The 17,501-nt window shown below is 40.2% G+C and overlaps 1 protein-coding gene across 1 annotated transcript in view; it reads right to left on the bottom strand.

Annotated features, from left to right (window-relative positions):
- The window catches only part of TAFA2 (TAFA chemokine like family member 2), a 48,305-nt gene extending 31,251 nt beyond the window's left edge, over positions 1-17,054 (bottom strand). The window contains exon 1 of the mRNA XM_052640573.1: positions 16,958-17,054. Coding sequence (XP_052496533.1) covers positions 16,958-17,054 — 97 coding nt within the window. The remainder of the gene's footprint in view (positions 1-16,957) is intronic.
- Between the last annotated feature and the right edge of the window lie 447 nt (positions 17,055-17,501).

Genomic DNA, 17,501 nt, shown 5'->3' with positions numbered 1-17,501 from the left:
AACTAAAAGTCATTTCCACTTTGGCCCAGCCTCTTCATTCTTTCTGGAGCTATTTCTCCAGTCTTCCCCAGCAGCATATTGAACATCTTTCAAATTGGGCGGGTGTGGGGGGTGGGGCTCATCTTCCAGTGTCATATCTTTTTGCCTTTTCCTACTGTTCATGGGGCAAGAATACTGGAGTGATTTGCCATTCCCTCCTCCAGTGAATCACATTCTGTCAGATCATGTATCATCAAGGGAATATCCTATGCAAGGAGGGGCACAATAAGGGACAGAAATGATAAGGACCTAAGAAGAAGCAGACAAGATTAAGAAGAGGTGAAAAAAATACACAGAAGACCTATACAAAAAAAGGTCATAATGACCTGGATAACCACGATGGTGTGATCACTCACCTAATCAGACATCCTGGAGTGTGAAGTCAAGTGGGCCTTAGGAAGCATTACTATTGAATAAAGCTAATGGAGGTGATGGAATTCCAGCTTAGCTATTTCAAATCCTAAAAGATGATGCTGTTAAAGTACTGTAGTCAATATGCCAGCAAATTTGGAAAACTCAGTAGTGGCCACAGGACTGGAAAATGTCAGTTTTCATTTCAACCCCAAAGAAGAGCAATGCCAAAGAATGCTCAAACTACCACACAATTGTGCTCATTTCACATGCTAGCAAGGTAATCCTCAAAATGCTTCTAGCTAGGCTTGAGCAATACCTGAATGGAGAAATTCCAGGTGTACAAGCTGGATTTAGAAAAGGCAGAGGAACAGAGATCAAATTGCCAACATGCATTGGATCACAGAGAAAGCAAGGGAATTCCAGAAAAAAACATCTACTTCAGCTTCAATGACTACACCAAAGCCTTCAACGGTGTCAGTTCTGTTCAGTTCAGTCGCTCAGTCGTGTCCGACTCTTTGAGACCCCATGAATCGCAGCACGCCAGGCCTCCCTGTCTATCACCATCTCCCGGAGTTCACTCAGACTCACGTCCATCGAGTCAGTGATGCCATCCAGCCATCTCATCCTCGGTCATCCCCTTCTCCTCCTGCCCCCAATCCCTTCCAGCATCAGAGTCTTTAACAATGAGTCAACTCTTCACATGAGGTGGCCAAAGTATTGGAGCTTCAGCTTTAGCATCATTCCTTCCAAAGAAATCCCAGGGTTGATCTCCATCAGAACGGACTAGTTGGATCTCCTTGCAGTCCAACGGACTCTCAAGAGTCTTCTTCAACACCACAGTTCAAAAGCATCAATTCTTCGGTGCTCAGCCTTCTTCACAGTCCAACTCTCATATCCATACGTGACCACTGGAAAAACCATAGCCTTGACTACACAGACCTTAGTTGGCAGAGTAATATCTCTACTTTTCAATATACTATCTAGGTTGGTCATAACTTTTCTTCCAAGGAGTAAGCGTCTTTTAATTTCATGGCTTCAGTCATCATCTGCAGTGATTTTGGAGCCCCCAAAAATAAAGTCTGATACTGTTTTCACTGTTTCCCCATCTATTTCCCATGAAGTGATGGGACCAGATGCCATGAATTCATTTTCTGAATGTTGAGCTTTAAGCCAACTTTTTCACTCTCCTCTTTCACTTTCATCAAGAGGCTTTTTAGCTCCTCTTCACCTTCTGCCATAAGGGTGGTGTCATCTGCATATCTGAGGTGATTGATATTTCTCCCGGCAATCTTGATTCCAGCTTGTGTTTCTTCCAGTCCAGCGTTTCTCATGATGTACTCTGCATAGAAGTTAAATAAGCAGGGTGACAATATACAGCCTTGACGTACTCCTTTTCCTATTTGGAACCAGTCTGTTGATCCATGTCCAGTTCTAACTGTTGCTTCCTGACCTGGATACAGGTTTCTCAAGAGGCAAGTTAGGTGGTCTGGTATTCCCATCTCTTGAAGAATTTTCCACAGTTGATTGTGATCCACACAGTCAAAGACTTTGACATAGTCAATAAACCAGAAATAGATGTTTTTCTGAACTCTCTTGCTTTTTCCATGATCCAGAGAATGTTGGCAATTTGATCTCTGGTTCCTCTGCCTTTTCTAAAACCAGCTTGAACATCAGGGAGTTCACGGTTCACGTATTGCTGAAGCCTGGCTTGGAGAATTTTGAGCATTACATTACTAGCATGTGAGATGAGTGCAATTGTGCGGTAGTTTGAGCATTCTTTGGCATTGCCTTTCTTTGGGATTGGAATGAAAACTGACCTTTTCCAGTCTTGTGGCCACTGCTGAGTTTTCCAGATTTGTTGGCATATTGAGAGCAGCACTTTCACAGCATCATCTTTCAGGATTTGAAACAGCTCAACTGGAATTCCATCACCTCCTCTAGCTTTGTTTGTAGTGATGCTTTCTAAGGCCCACTTGACTTCACATTCCAAGATGTCTGGCTCTAGATGAGTGATCACATCCTCATGATTATCTGGGTCATGAAGATCTTTTTTGTACAGTTCTTCCATGTATTCTTGCCACCTCTTCTTAATATCTTCTGTTTCTGTTAGGTCCATACCATTTCTGTCCTTTATCGAGCCCCATCTTTGCATGAAATGTTCCCTTGGTATCTCTAATTTTCTTAAAGAGATCTAGTCTTTCCCATTCTGCTGTTTTCCTCTATTTCTTTGCATTGATCACTGAAGAAGGCTTTCTTATCTCTCCTTGCTATTCTTTGGAACTCTGCATTCAGATGCTTATATCTTTCATTTTCTCCTTTGCTTTTCACCTCTCTTCTTTTCACAGCTATTTGTAAGGCCTCCCCAGACAGCCATTTTGCTTTTTTGCATTTCTTTTCCATGGGGATGGTCTTGATCCCTGTCTCCTGTACAATGTCACGAACCTCATTCCATAGTTCATCAGGCACACTTCAACTGTGTGGATCATAACAAACTGTGAAAAATTCCTAAAGTGATTAGAAATAACAGACCACCTTACCTGTCTCCTGGGAAACCTGTATGCAGGTCAAGAAGCAACAGTCAGGACATGGAACAATAGACTGGTTCAAAGGGGGAAAGGACCACAACAAGGTTGTATGTTGTCACCCACATATTTAATCTATATTCAGAGTACATCATCCAAAATGCTGGGCTGGATGACTCACAGGCTGAAATCAAGATTTCTGGAAGAAATATCAACAACCTCAGATATGCAAATAATATCACTCTAATGGCAGAGGGTGAAAAGGAAATAAAGAGCCTGTTGATGAGGGTTAAAGAGGAGAATGAAAAAACTGGCTTAAAACTGAACATTCAAAAGACTAAGATCATGGCATCTGGTTCCATCACTTCACAGCAAATAGGTGGGGAAAAACTGGAAGCAGTGACAGATTTGATTTTCTTGGGCTCCAGAATCACTGCAGATGGTGACTACAGCCATGAAATTAAAAGGCTCTTGCTCCTTGGACGAAAAGCTATGATGAACCTAGACAATGTATTAAAAAGCAGGGACATCACTTTGCCAAAAAAGGTCCGCAGAGTCAAAGCTATGATTTTTCCAGTAGTCATGTATGGATGGGAGCATTGGACTATAAAGAAAGCCGAGTGCCAAAGAACTGATGTTTTCAACTTGTGGCACTGGAGAAGACTCCTAAGAGTCTCTTGGACAGCAAGGAGATCAAACCAGTCAATCCTAAAGGAAATCAACCCTGAATATTCATTAGAAGGACTGATGCTGAAGCTGAAGCTCCAATACTTTGGCCACCTGATGCAAAGATCCCACTCATTGGAAAAGACCCTGATGCTGGGAAAGACTGAGGATAGGAGGAGAAGGGGGCAACAGAGGATGAGATGGTTGGATGACACCACCAACTCAATGGACATGAGTTTGAGCAAACTCCGAGAGATAGTGAAGGACAGGGAAGCCTAGCATACTGCAGTCCATGGGGTCACAATGATTTGGATACAACTTAGTGACTAAAGAACAACAAGCTTACTACCCTTGTATCTCATTTCAACAATAGGATACAGCCCTACTGGTTCCCTAGAAACATGCCCTTAAGAGACAGCCTCTTAAATCATATCTCAAGATTCTTAAATGTTATTGCAAAGCTATTATGACTGGGATGAAATCTTATAAGGCATTTTACTAAAACCTTTGTTTCTAACTATGTTTCACCTTCTCCAGGGGAGAAAAAAAAAATCTGAATAGCAATTGATTTGTATGTGTGCACAAATTAAATACATATATATATATATATATATATATATGCAGATACCTATATATACACATAAAATTATATATACATAGTGTTTATATAGGGACTTTATATATATATATGTTAATGTAGTCACATTTTACTTATTACCTATGAACCAACTGAAAAGAAAGTAAAGTCTCTGAGTCATGACCCCATGGACTGTAGCTGCTAGGCTCCTCTGTCCATTGAATTCTCCAGGCAAGAACACTGGAGTGGGTAGCCGTAGGGGATCTTCCCAACCCAGGGATCAAACCCAGGTCTGTCTGAACCACCAGGGAAGCCCAAGAATACTGGAGTGGGTAGTCTATCCCTTCTCCAGAGGATCTTCCTGACCCAGGAATCAAACTGGGCTATCCTGCACTGCAGGTGCACTCTTTACCAGCTGAGCTGGCAGGGAAGCTCTGCTAGAAATACATAAATATGAAAAATTGGTTCACAGTAGAATAGTATTTATGCAAATTATTTACCTTGAGTAGTGGTTGCTTGCCTTTGGTTAATAAGAACACAAAGCTATGCATATCACATTCTAAATGTAAGAATAGTCCATTCACTCTGGAAACAATTTAAGGGATAATTACCATGGCTAACATCTATAGAATATTCACTGTATACTATGCATTATTCCATTTTATTATCACAACAACCATTAAAGAGGAAACTATAATCATCCCCAATTTACAGATGAAGGAACTGAGCTAGGAAATGATAAGTAACTTGCCCAAAGTAAAATAGCCAATAGACAAAAGCAGATGTGAGAATTCAGGGCAGTTTGCTTTCAGAAGCCACGATCTTCAACTCTGTCATGTAATGCCTTTTCTGTGGAGCTCTGCACACCATGCAGTAAACTATAGTTTCAGACGATGTGAAGGAAAGCACGAAGTGTATCACTGTCCCTACAAGTGATGCTTGGTAGCCTTGAAAAGACGAGGGCACTGGAACTGAAATACTTCAATACAACTCTACCCTGTACTGTACTATACTTGAGTGAATGCTTAAGTCTATTTGCCTTTCAAAGAACTGCTGTTCATCTCTAAAATAGCTCCGGAGTCCTTATAAAGATTTAAATGAGATAATGTATGTGAAACTGCTTTTAAATTGTATACCATTAAATATTTTTATTATAACTATTAATGCAATTAACATCAAAATGATTCAACATATATACATTTTAAAAATATAGCTGAGAAAGATCCATATTCTATAAAAGTTCTAATTTCATATATATATATACACTTAATTATGTTGACATGAGATGCTTGTAAAAAGAATCTGACACAAGCTACAGAAAAGAGTAAATTTAGCATCAAGCTGTGAATTTTTCCAACTTGATTTCCTCTCCATTAGATTTCAGTTCTTATTTGTATTCTGATTTGTCTCATTGATTCTGAAATTTTGTTTGTCTCCATATACTTTTTTTGAATAGTTTTATCATCTTGACTAGCTCCCCAGACAGTCTGCATTACAACTTCTAAGCAGAAATAAAGCATCGCCTACATTCACCAAAAGGTATCTGAAATGCAAGCTAGTTAGTGGATTTGAGTTGCTGTAAATCACGTTGAATGGAAAAAATGTGCTGAAACAAAAACTTTTTGAGACAGCTAATTTCTCACTTTAATTCATTAGACTGAAAAAAATAGGGCACATGTTTAGACTTTCATGCTCAAGCAATCTGATTGAAAGAAATGGTCATTTAAAAAGCTAAATGAAATTTCAAAAGTTCACATAATTTATGAAGTCAGGGTGATCAAGGAGGAAATAGCCAAATGCCAATGACACTTTTACAGAGCTTGTTTTCTAAAATTGCTCCAGTTTCATATGGAAAAGATAAAATCATTGAGGAAAACCAGATTGCCACTAAACGATAATAATCCTAATAACAGTACAGTCTCCATTAACAAAAGCAAACCCTCGACCAGGGGATGTCCTGCAATCTGTTTTAAGAGAAAGAAGCAGAAAAAAAGATTTATTCTTGGAAGAGTTTTAGATTTATTGCCCCTCAGCTCAATCATGAACACCTTCCACTATGTGTTAAATGAGAAGTGATGTTGAGGAAGGTAAGCCTCAAGGAATATTGGTTTCTTTATAAACTGCTGGTAAGGCCTGCTCTGAAAAAGAACTGGACCCATCAAATCCATCTCTCTATAAATCTGAACTCAAACTTACAGAATTGTCCCCTGGAAATGGACCCTTACATCCAAAGGCCATTTGGTGTCAGGAGCTTTTTGCAAGATTCATGGTGTTGAGAGATAGGGACTCACAAGAAGCAGGTAAGAGCAGGAGCTAAGCACGAGGGCAGAGGTAAGAGATAAAGAAGTAGGTGGCCTACTACCCGCCCTGGTGTCCACCTTTCCTTAGGGCTTCCTGAACTTCCCCCTCAACTCCTAAAACATTTTATAGACTAGGTTTCAATGAGCCCCTTTTTCCTGATATAATCTGATGATGTCTCTGTTCTTTGACCCCCAAATAATATACCGACTAGGCTATTTCTTCTTTTTAAATAAAGTTAAAATTAACAAAAGCTAATTAGCAATCAGAACTATTGTATGGCACTGGGAACTATATTCAATATCCTATAATAAACCAAAATAGAAAAGAATATGAAAAAGAACACACACACATCTGATTTACTTTGCTGTGCATCAGAAACTAACACAACAATGTAAATCAACTGTACTTCAATTAAAAAAAGAAATATTTTCTACCCCCATTTTTAAGAGTAAAAGACAAATTTCTACCTTCAAAGTAGGATCTGGGAAATTCACAATTCAACAGTCTCACTTTCTATATTTATCTCATATTGAAAACTGACATTTCAAAAGATGACTATCACCAATTACTATGAGGGGGACATGGTCCATTATTTTCTTTTAAATGTTTCTAAAGACACTTAAAAATAGACTTCCTGCTTAATCCCAAATTATACCCCCAAAATGTGAAGAATCATAACACCCTCAATTCCTAAATACTATGAGAGTCAATGCTATTCTTTTATGAGTGATAATATTCCTATAAGTGCTCGCAGGAAGAAGGGCAGTGCAGCCCAAGTGCTTTTTGAGGAAAATGATAGAGTGAGTAACAAGAGCAGTGAAAAAAACATGGGATTTTTGTCCCTGAAGAGTGAAATGTTGAGTGTCTGAGTTTCTTTCCTCATCTGCAAAATGAAGAAATCAGGCTAGTTTGAGAGTTAATTTAGAGCTTCCCTCCAATTCTAAAATGCTGTGAGCTTATGAAATGACAAGTTCTATTATAATTGGTACAATATGTTAGACCTAATAGAAAGTGAAAGTCAAAGTAAAACATATTTTTAGTAGATTCAAACTCACAAATTAACTTCATAAAGTCACTGAACTTAATGAGAAACTGAGAAGAGAGTTTATGAAATTTATATTTTGAATGTATTTCTTATCTGTATGAAACCATGAATCTTAACTGCACAGTATAATATTCACTATAAAGTCAACCTGTATCTTCATCCTGCTTTATGCACAAAATAGTTTGATTATTGTTGATTCCATGAGAGCAATCAAGTCAGAATATTATATATAGCATGGTGGCTTAGGTGACCTTTAAAAGCAACTATCTACCTATTCACCAAGACTCCCTTTTCTTTCCCACTGGGCACACAAGTAGACTACATTTTCCAGTCTCCAGGCATGCAATACATGGAATAAGGGCAGGAGTGAGCTATACTTCTTCATGATCAGGTCTTAAAAAACCCTCCCCCATTATCAGCCACTCTCTGTCTTCCTCTTTCAGATAGAAGTCAGTGTCAAGGGTTATCTTGAAGAATCACCATCATCCTGGGACCCTGAATGATGTATAGAGAGGAGATCTACCCTCTGATACTAACTAGATTCACATGCACAAGAAATAAACTTAGGCTTTGTTAAACCAGTAAGATTTAGAGGTATCCACCTGCAATGCAGAAGACCTAGGTTCAATCCCAGGGTTGGAAAGATCACCTAAAGGAAAGCATGGCAACTCACTCCAGTACTCTTGCCTGGAGAATCCCAGTGGACAGAGGAGCCTGGCAGGCTATAGTCCATGGGGTCGCAAAGAGTTGGACATGACTGAGCGACTAAGCACAGCTGTTAGAATAGCATATATTAATTAGTATGCAATAATATTCCTAGTAATGGATGTAGGAAGGAGTTGGATGCACTCCAAACACTTGATAAGAAAAATTACACAGAGAATAAAAAGAGCAGTTTTATAGCCTGAATGTTTGTGTCTCCTCTCCCACTTGAAATTCATATATTGAAAACCTCATGCCCAAGGTGATGGTATTAAGAAGAAGGAACTTTGGGATCTTTGAAGGTGATTAGATTTAGTGCTCTTATGAAAGAGACTCCCTGAAAGATAATGATGCTTAAAAATGAGAAAGAGTAGATTTTAGCTATAATTATTAGATGCTAGGTAGAATTATTATGGATACCTTACTTAAACCCTTGAATTTATTCATACACAATGCAGATATCTAAGAGAGAATCTTTGACTTTTAGAGACTCCTAGAATAACAAAGTCCTTTGTTGTTTAGTTACTCAGTCATGTCTGACTCTTTGCGACCCCATGGACTGTAGCACACCAGGCTTCCCTGTCAGAAATTGATGGTGAGAAAACACAATGTTAATTCAAGATTGTAGATTAGTCCTCAGCTCTCTTAATTTTAGTCCAGTGTCACTTCCATTACCAACCCCCACATCTCTGCTCACCAAATTCCTCTCTTTGCCTCTTTTAAACCTCCTTAATTTCCCTCTCTCCTCTACAACTTCACTTCTACTGTCCTAGCCAAGCTATCCATAGCACCTTTCCCTTAAATAATCATGAGGGTCCCTACTGGCTAAATCATTCCCTTACACAAAACACACAGACCACCTACCTTGGTAGGTCTTTCTAAAAAAATTATAAATAGATAATAAAACTAAGACTATGGTTTAAAAGTATTCTTGACTTTTTATTTTCCATAGGATAAATTCAAAAGTCTTGGGTGTAGCATGAGCATCCTTCCATCAGACCAATTCTGATTTCTCCAGCCTCACTTTCCTGGGTACTCGACGCAACCTACACAGAAGTTATATCAACTATTTTTATAACCTTATTATATCTTTGCTCAGCTCCTTTCACTCTTTCTTGAATACTGGCCCCACTTTTTACTCTAAGGAAACACCTATCCCATCTTTAAAGTTCAGAAAACTGTGAAGCTCTTAATCAACCTCTCAGGTAGACTGTACTGCTCTGTCCTCTGGTTAGCATTTTCTTATTTTGCCACACTTGTCATAGTTTTCTATATTTACTTTTTATATCTCTCTTTCCCTCTACAAAATTGTGAAGCCCAAACTCATGATTATTCATCTCTGAAGCCCTAGCTTGAGGTACAGTTTGAGATCCATAACAGAGAAATCAATATCCTTGATGAATAAATGAATAAATAAGTGCTTTACTATAAGAGTTCTCAGGAGAGGGAAAAAACAGTAAATTTTAATCATTTTTTTCAAGTCCATCCTTAGATGAATTTATTGGAATTGTAAAAACATTTGACCTTGCTATTTTGAAATGGATACATGAATATGTGTTGAATTTGTTCTATTGGAGAATCAAGTAAAGTTTCAAGAGGAAAGACACATTCAATGAGCCCTGGATTGGGCAGTCGGAAGCCCTAAATTCTATTTCCAGTACTATCACCAACTGGGCTTCCCTTGTGGCTCAGCTGGTAAAGAAACCACCTGCAATGCCAGAGACCTGGTTTTGATCTCTGGGTTGGGAAGATCGCCTGGAGAAGGAAAAGGCTACCCACTCCAATATTCTGACCTGGAGAATTCCATGGGGTCGCAAAGAGTTAGACATGACTGAGTGACTCACTTCACTTCACTATCACAGACTGACTAATTTTGAGTAAATCACTTAATCTGTCTATTCACAATTCATCATCCACAAAATAAGAAAGTTGGCCATATATAATAGAGAAATATTTAAAATCATATATAAAGAAAATAATATGTCACCTAAAAGCATTTCAGCCAGTAGCATTTGTACATAATAGAAGAAAGTTCCAACATAATCACCAAAAGTCTGTTTATCAGAGAAGTCGTGTGATATTGTACTCTGATGCAGGAGACCTTAACTTTGGTCTCAGATTGGTCAGGAAAGCTCTTTGAAAAATCATTTTACTTACTTAGACTGCAGTTCCATCAACCACACAATTAGAAGGATCTCTGTTTCTTTTCCACTCTGAAAATTTACTGTAAGCTACATACAAATCTAGATAGAGGCACTAAAGTCATTTAATTTTAAGAAATGATTATCCCCTGAGAGAAGGTTGAACTTCTATTCTCTGGATGTAATTTTGCAGATTCATAATTCCATACCTTTCAGTGTACTAAGAGGTTTTCTACATTGGAGGCATTTTTGGGGGCCAGCAAGATATTTATAAACAGAAGTAATCAACATTATTCAAGAATGAACAAAATCTCTACCTTCCAACAAAATCTTTTCTCATACATGAAAGGTTTTCTTTGTTCCCAGTGATTGACATGAAAAGCAAATTTAGGTTATCTTTCCTCACCACTTCAGCAATTTCAATATGGCACTTCTGGGTTCTGAGTGTCACTGTAGATCAAAAAGATGTAAATCCTAAGTCAAATTATTAAAGAAGACTAGATAAGGCTTTGTTTTAGTTTTTAGATGCCAGTAGCTCTTTGAGAAATTATATTCTGTACTACCTAGTCACTGGGTAAGAACTTTACACTGTCATAAAAACCAAGTTTTATGGTTGTTGATAGCTTCTCAGATAATGTCCTCTTTTAAAATGTGTTCAGAATTCACATTTGATTGGAAATTCAAATTAGAATAGAGAAATAGCAAAGTGTAGTAGAAGGATCATTGCTGGATGAGTTGGAAAAATCTATGCCCTCCTTTGCACTCCACTACCAACTAACGCTGCATTCACACATGGAAGATATACGTAATACTGATTATATCCCAGGCACTGTGCTGTCTCCTGAGAATATAAAACCAAAGGGAAAACAACTCTCAATGAGCTCAGAAGGCAGTAGAGGAAGAGAGCCGTGTGCACAAAAAGTAAGAAAAAGTTTTTAAAGGGCCATGAAATTCATAGCCACAGATTGTACTAAAATAATCTAAATCCATGAATTCTACCCACGAAGGGGCAGGCATGAGAAGGGAGATAGGAAATAATTTGTAAAGAAGATGTTTAATCTGAATTTTGCAAGGTGCTTGAAAGCTTGCCAAGTCAAACCAGCAACACTGGCCTCACTTAGCTTCCTGATCTGGAATAGATGGTCTCTGAGGTTCCTCTGGTTTTAAATTTCTATAATTTCATTGACCTTTTCAATAAAAATATAGAAAGGTTTATATTGATTTGGTTTACTTTACCACATACACATATGCAAATATGTGTATATTGAACCAGAGAACATGTACTATCCAAAACCTTATAATAAAATATTTAGAATATAAACCTTTCTAAAACACTTGTCCTTCTTTAAACATTTATCTCCTAAGTATCACTTAAGTTTCAGTATTAATCCTGGCCATGATTCTCAGCTTCCAGCCCTCAGATGCACTGGAAGTGTAGCTTTACACAGATGCGAAAAAACATAAGACTCAGTGTGAAATGTACCAGTGAGTGAATACTAACCGGGTGACATCCCAGGAATGTTATTTAGTGGGAAAGGTCCCTGGTGTTAGTTTGTTCTTTGCATAATTTTCCTTTTTCTCCTAAAAGTGATGTGAGCATGTACAGTGGTGACAGGCCCTCCTGGGCAGTGTAAAATGGTCACCATCCAGCAAAACTAATTAATGAGTCAGAGGCTCAGGCGGCCTTCCGCTGGGGGGTAGCAGAGCATCTGGTGATTTCAAGAGGCAATCAGACAGATGCCGGCTTTGCCACAGCTGAGTCTTGCTGTGTGACTTTGAGCAAAGTTCTTACAGTCAAGCTGCAGTTTCCTCATCTGCAAAACAGGAATAATAAAGCTACTTCACAATCTTGTTAGGAAGATTAAATAAAAGAAAGTAGGTAAAGCTCTCAGCACTGTGTCCACCACATAGACAGTGTTCAGTGGTTATTGGCTGTTATTATCAACATTATTATTACAAATATGGGGCTCCTATTATCCTGCTGAGAACACTCTTCAGGATAAGAGCTAGGATAGATGGCAGTGGTTTTAACTGAAACAGTAGCATTGAGACACACACACACACACACACACACTACTATGTCTAAAACACACACACACACATACACACACACACACACACACACACACACACACACACACTACTATGTCTAAAACAGATAGCCAGTAGGAAGCTGCTCTATAGCACAGGGCAGCTTGGTGCTCCATGATGACCTAGAAGGGTGGGATGGGAGTAGGTGGAAGGGAGGCTCAGGAGGGATGGGATATATGTTTACATATAGCTGACTCACTTCGTTTTACAGCAGAAACTAACACATTGTATAGGAATTATACTCCAACAAGGAATAAAAGGAGACTAATTTATGGATCTAGTCATCAGCAAGTTACTCTCTTTTCTAAGTCAGTCAGTTCAGTTGCTCAGTTGTGTCTGACTCTCTGCAACCCCATGGACTGCAGCACGCCAGGCTTCCCTGTCCATCACCAACTTCTGAAGCTTGCTCAAACTCATGTCAATCGAGTTGATGATGCCATCCAACCGTCTCATCTTCTATCATCCCCTTCTCCTCCTGCCTTCAATCTTTCCCAATAGATAATATAAATAATCGCACATAGCATAGTTGACACTTGAACAACATGGGTTTGAACTGTGATGGTTAATTTACACACAGAATTTTTTCAATAGCAAACAGTATAGTGCTGCACCATCCATGCTGGATTGAATTTGCACAAGTGGAATCCTGAAGGTACAGGAACCATGTGTAGGCAGGACAAACTGTAAGTTTTACGGGAACTGTTGACTGCTCCGAGGGTGGATGCCCGCTACTGCCACATTGTGCGTGGGCCAACCATAGCTGAGAACACAATCTAGAGGCAGACTGTGTGTGTGTGTGTGTGCATGCGTACATGTGGTCAGTCATGTTCGACTCTTCGCAACCCTTTGGACTGTAGCCTGCCAGGTTCCACTGTCCCTGAGATTTCCCAGGCAAGAATACTGGAGTGGGTTGCCATTTCCTCCTTCAGAGTATCTTTCTGACCCAGGGATTGAACCTGGGGCTTCTGCGTCTCCTGCATTGTAGGCAGATTCTTTACGGCTCAGTCATGTCTGACTCTTTGCGACCCCATGGACTGTAGCCCACCAGACTCCTCTGTCCATGGGATTCTCCAGGAATGAAGCTGGAGTGGGTTTCCATTGCCTTACTCAGATTCAAATTCCAGTTCTGCTCTTTACTTGCTGCATAACCTTTGACAGGTTACTGAATGTCTGCATGTTTCTGTTTCATCATGTGTAAAATGAAGAAAAATCATAGTATCTGCCTCACAGCACAGTTTTAGGGACTTAATAGCTAATAAATAGAGAGCATTTGCAACAACAATATCTGGTAATAGTACATATTCTGTAAATGTTTGCTATTGACATAAATGATGATTTGCTTAACACCTTCGTTGAAGCAGGGGGTAATGTCATTGATGAGAGATGAGTGGGGAGTGAGGAGGAAGATATGGTTGGTGGTAGGTAACTTCTTAACTGTGCAAAATAACATTCTCAGGAAGCCTTCCTGAGGAAAAGGATAGCTTAGAGCTCATTCTCTAGGGTCAGAGACACCCGGATTACAAAGGTAACCTCACTGAAGTTACTTCACTCCAAATTCTCAAGGGGCTCAGTCATAAAGTGAGAGACAAACTATCCACCTCATGAAAACGTTGTGAGGATGAAATGGAATACTGGATGTGAAGCAGTTACCTCTATGCCTTGGGAAATTCTTTTTAAAGGTTTGACCTAAGGGCTATGTCAATTCAAAGCCCTCAACTTAACCGCTGCTGGGCATTGTCTCTCTAGGCTAAGACCCAAGAAAGCCACTCAGAAAAACTGTCAAACTATACTGCCACCAAACCCCACTCTTGAACCTTATTCCTCATTATATCATTTCTTCTCCCTCTAACCCCAAGCTGCACTTGCTTCTTACCTTGGGTTCTTAATGAGAGTCCTCATGACACCTTGTGAACATTTACCAACAAGTACTTGCCATCATCCTTGGTCTTTTGGTCCAATTCTGTTCCCACCTACTCACCCCAGCTCTTATCTCTCATCCTATTACCTTTCTCATGGATAACTTCAATTATTTACTCATTTATTATTGACTAATGACTTGTGGTATGCTAAAGGCTGTATATTATCACCCTGCTTATTTAACTTATATGCAGAGTACATCATGAGAAACGCTGGACTGGAAGAAACACAAGCTGGAATCAAGATTGCCGGGAGAAATATCAATCACCTCAGATATGCAGATGACACCACCCTTATGGCAGAAAGTGAAGAGGAACTAAAAAGCCTCTTAATGAAAGTGAAAGAGGAGAGTGAAAAAGTTGGCTTAAAGCTCAACATTCAGAAAACGAAAATCACGGTATCTAGTCTCATCACTTCATGGGAAATAGATGGGGAAACAGTGGAAACAGTGTCAGACTTTATTTTGGGGGGCTCCAAAATCACTGCAGATGGTGACTGCAGCCATGAAATTAAAAGACGCTTACTCTTTGGAAGAAAAGTTATGACCAACCTAGACAGCATATTCAAAAGCAGGGACATTACTTTGCCCACTAAGGTCCGTCTAGTCAAGGCTATGGTTTTTCCTGTGGTCATGTATGGATGTGAGAGTTGGACTGTGAAGAAGGCTGAGCGCCGAAGATTTGATGCTTTTGAACTGTGGTGTTGGAGAAGACTCCTGAGAGTCCCTTGGACTCCAAGGAGATCCAACCAGTCCATTCTGAAAGAGATCAACCCTGGGATTTCTTTGGAGGGAATGATGCTGAAGCTGAAACTCCAGTACTTTGGCCATCTCATGTGAAGAGTTGACTCACTGGAAAAGACTCTGATGCTGGGAGGGATTGGGGGCAGTAGGGGAAGGGGACAACCAAGGATGAGATGGCTGGATGGCATCACGGACTCGATGGACATGAGTCTGAGTGAACTCCGGGAGATGGTGATGGACAGGGAGGCCTGGTGTGCTGCGATTCATGGGGTCGCAAAGAGTCGGATATGACTGAGCGACTGAACTAACTAACTAAACTAAACATAGGGAGGCCAAACTCTCTGCCTTGGTGGGGAAGACAAACTTTGACCAAACTATGATAGAGCTGGAAGGCAGTACAGGGGACTGATTTGGGATACAGGCTATGGAGCTTCCGAGGTGGCACTAATGGTAAAGAACCCACTTGCCAATGCAGGAGACATAAGAGACATGGGTTCAATCCTTGGGTTGGGAAGATCCCCTGGAGGAGAGCATGGCAACCCACTCCAGTATTCTTGCCTGGAGAATCTCATGGACAGAGAAGCCTGGCAGGCTACAGTACATAGGACTGCAAATAGTCAGACACTACTGAAGCAATTTAGCACTCATGGAGTCAGATCAGCCCAGGTCTTCATGTTTATTAGCTGTCTTCAATGACCTATGTCATTGCTCTAAGATTAAGTTTCAGCTTTCGGGACATGTGAATACCAATGACCACTTGTAATTAGAAGACTAACCCTCTTACATTTACTTGCCCACTACTTGTCTTTGGTAATTTGCTTAAGACCAAAAGAGGAAAAGAAATCATTTTACCTGTGACCCTTTGCTTGCAAAGACAGATGGAAGAGGAAGCTAATTTTAAAATATGATCTGATAAAAAGGAAAAAAAATATGTTTTCAAAGCTTTGGCTGATCTTTCTATAAATAAAAGGTCACCACCACATCTCTGTTTTTTGAAAACACAAAGCAGTGAGCTCCACTAGAGAATGTACTGTGCTTAGTGTCATAATAAAAAGCTCTGAGTTCATCTTGGGCAAGTATCTTTGCATATTATGTTGCATTTAAGAAAACATTTTTCTTCTTAAATTATGCTTAAAAGAGAGTCAGACTGAGAAGTACATTCTTTGTAAGTATTCTTTGTACATTCTTTGTAGTATTGTGCATATCTGTGTGTGTGAGAGAGAGAGAAAGAATATGCTGCTGTTATTTCAGTCGTGTCCGACTCTGTGTGACCCCATAGACGGCAGCCCACCAGGCTCCCCCGTCTCTGGGATTCTCCAGGCAAGAACACTGGAGTGGGTTGCCATTGCCTTCTCCAATGCAGGAAGGTGAAAAGTGAAAGTGAAGTCGCTCAGTCGTGCCCGACCCTCAGCGACCCCATGCACTGCAGCCTTCCAGGCTCCTCCGTCCACGGGATTTTCCAGGCAAGAGTACTGGAGTGGGGTGCCATTGCCTTCTCCGAGAAAGAATATGAGAAACTTTAATCTAATAATTGCACATCTGAAAGCAGGCAGAATGAGGAGAACTTTTACTACACACTGGTACAGGGGTCAAGGACCCTCAGAAGAAATCAGCACTTTGAGTGACTGTTATGTCCAAAGTCTGAGTCCCCAAAACTGAGAGAATAAGACATCTACAGCAATGCAAAACCATGAAGGGGGTTTTATTGCTAGCTCGAGCTAGGGCCCAGGTCTCATCCAGCACAGTGGAATCCGACAAGAGCCCTGAGCTCTGAATCACAGCTGCTTATATACAGGGGGTCCTTGGTTTCAGCAACAGGGTAGCTGGCATTAAATGATTGGCTAAGCAGTATGCACGCACGTGAATTTTGAACCTCGCGTCCCGTTTGGATTGGCTTAAGCTTGGCCCGGGAGGGGACTCTTCTGAGTGGCCTGGGGATGCAGTCTTCCGGAGTCATCATGACTCAGGTTTCTTTGTTTTAGGCCCAATGAGGTCTGTTAAGCCTGTCTTGGCTCAGGTTAGGTCCCAACATTCCCCCCGTCTCTGGATCATATAGAGGAATCTTCCTCTTTCTTTTGGGGCACAGCCTGGTATTGCTGTCTCAGTATGAACAGCTGGACAGTATTGATTCGTTCCTTTATATAAGTCACGAGCCTGTTCAGGATGCATGGGCCAAAGGTAAGTACTAGTAAAAGCACCATAAGTGGCCCCACCAGGGTAGAAATTAGTGTTGTTAGCTAGGGAGATTGCTGGAACCAAGACTCAAACCATCCCTGTTGGGCCTCTCACTCTCTTTTTCATTGGGTTAGTCTATTTCTCACCTTGGCCATAGATTTTCTTACCACTCTGGCATGGTCTGCGTAAAAACAACACTCTTTCCTCAGAGCTGCGCAGAGCCCTCCTC

The sequence above is a fragment of the Budorcas taxicolor genome, chromosome 5 (genome assembly GCF_023091745.1).
Source record: "Budorcas taxicolor isolate Tak-1 chromosome 5, Takin1.1, whole genome shotgun sequence".
In the NCBI taxonomy this organism is placed as follows: Eukaryota; Metazoa; Chordata; class Mammalia; order Artiodactyla; family Bovidae; genus Budorcas; species Budorcas taxicolor.
This window is presented reverse-complemented; position numbering and strand designations above follow the sequence as displayed.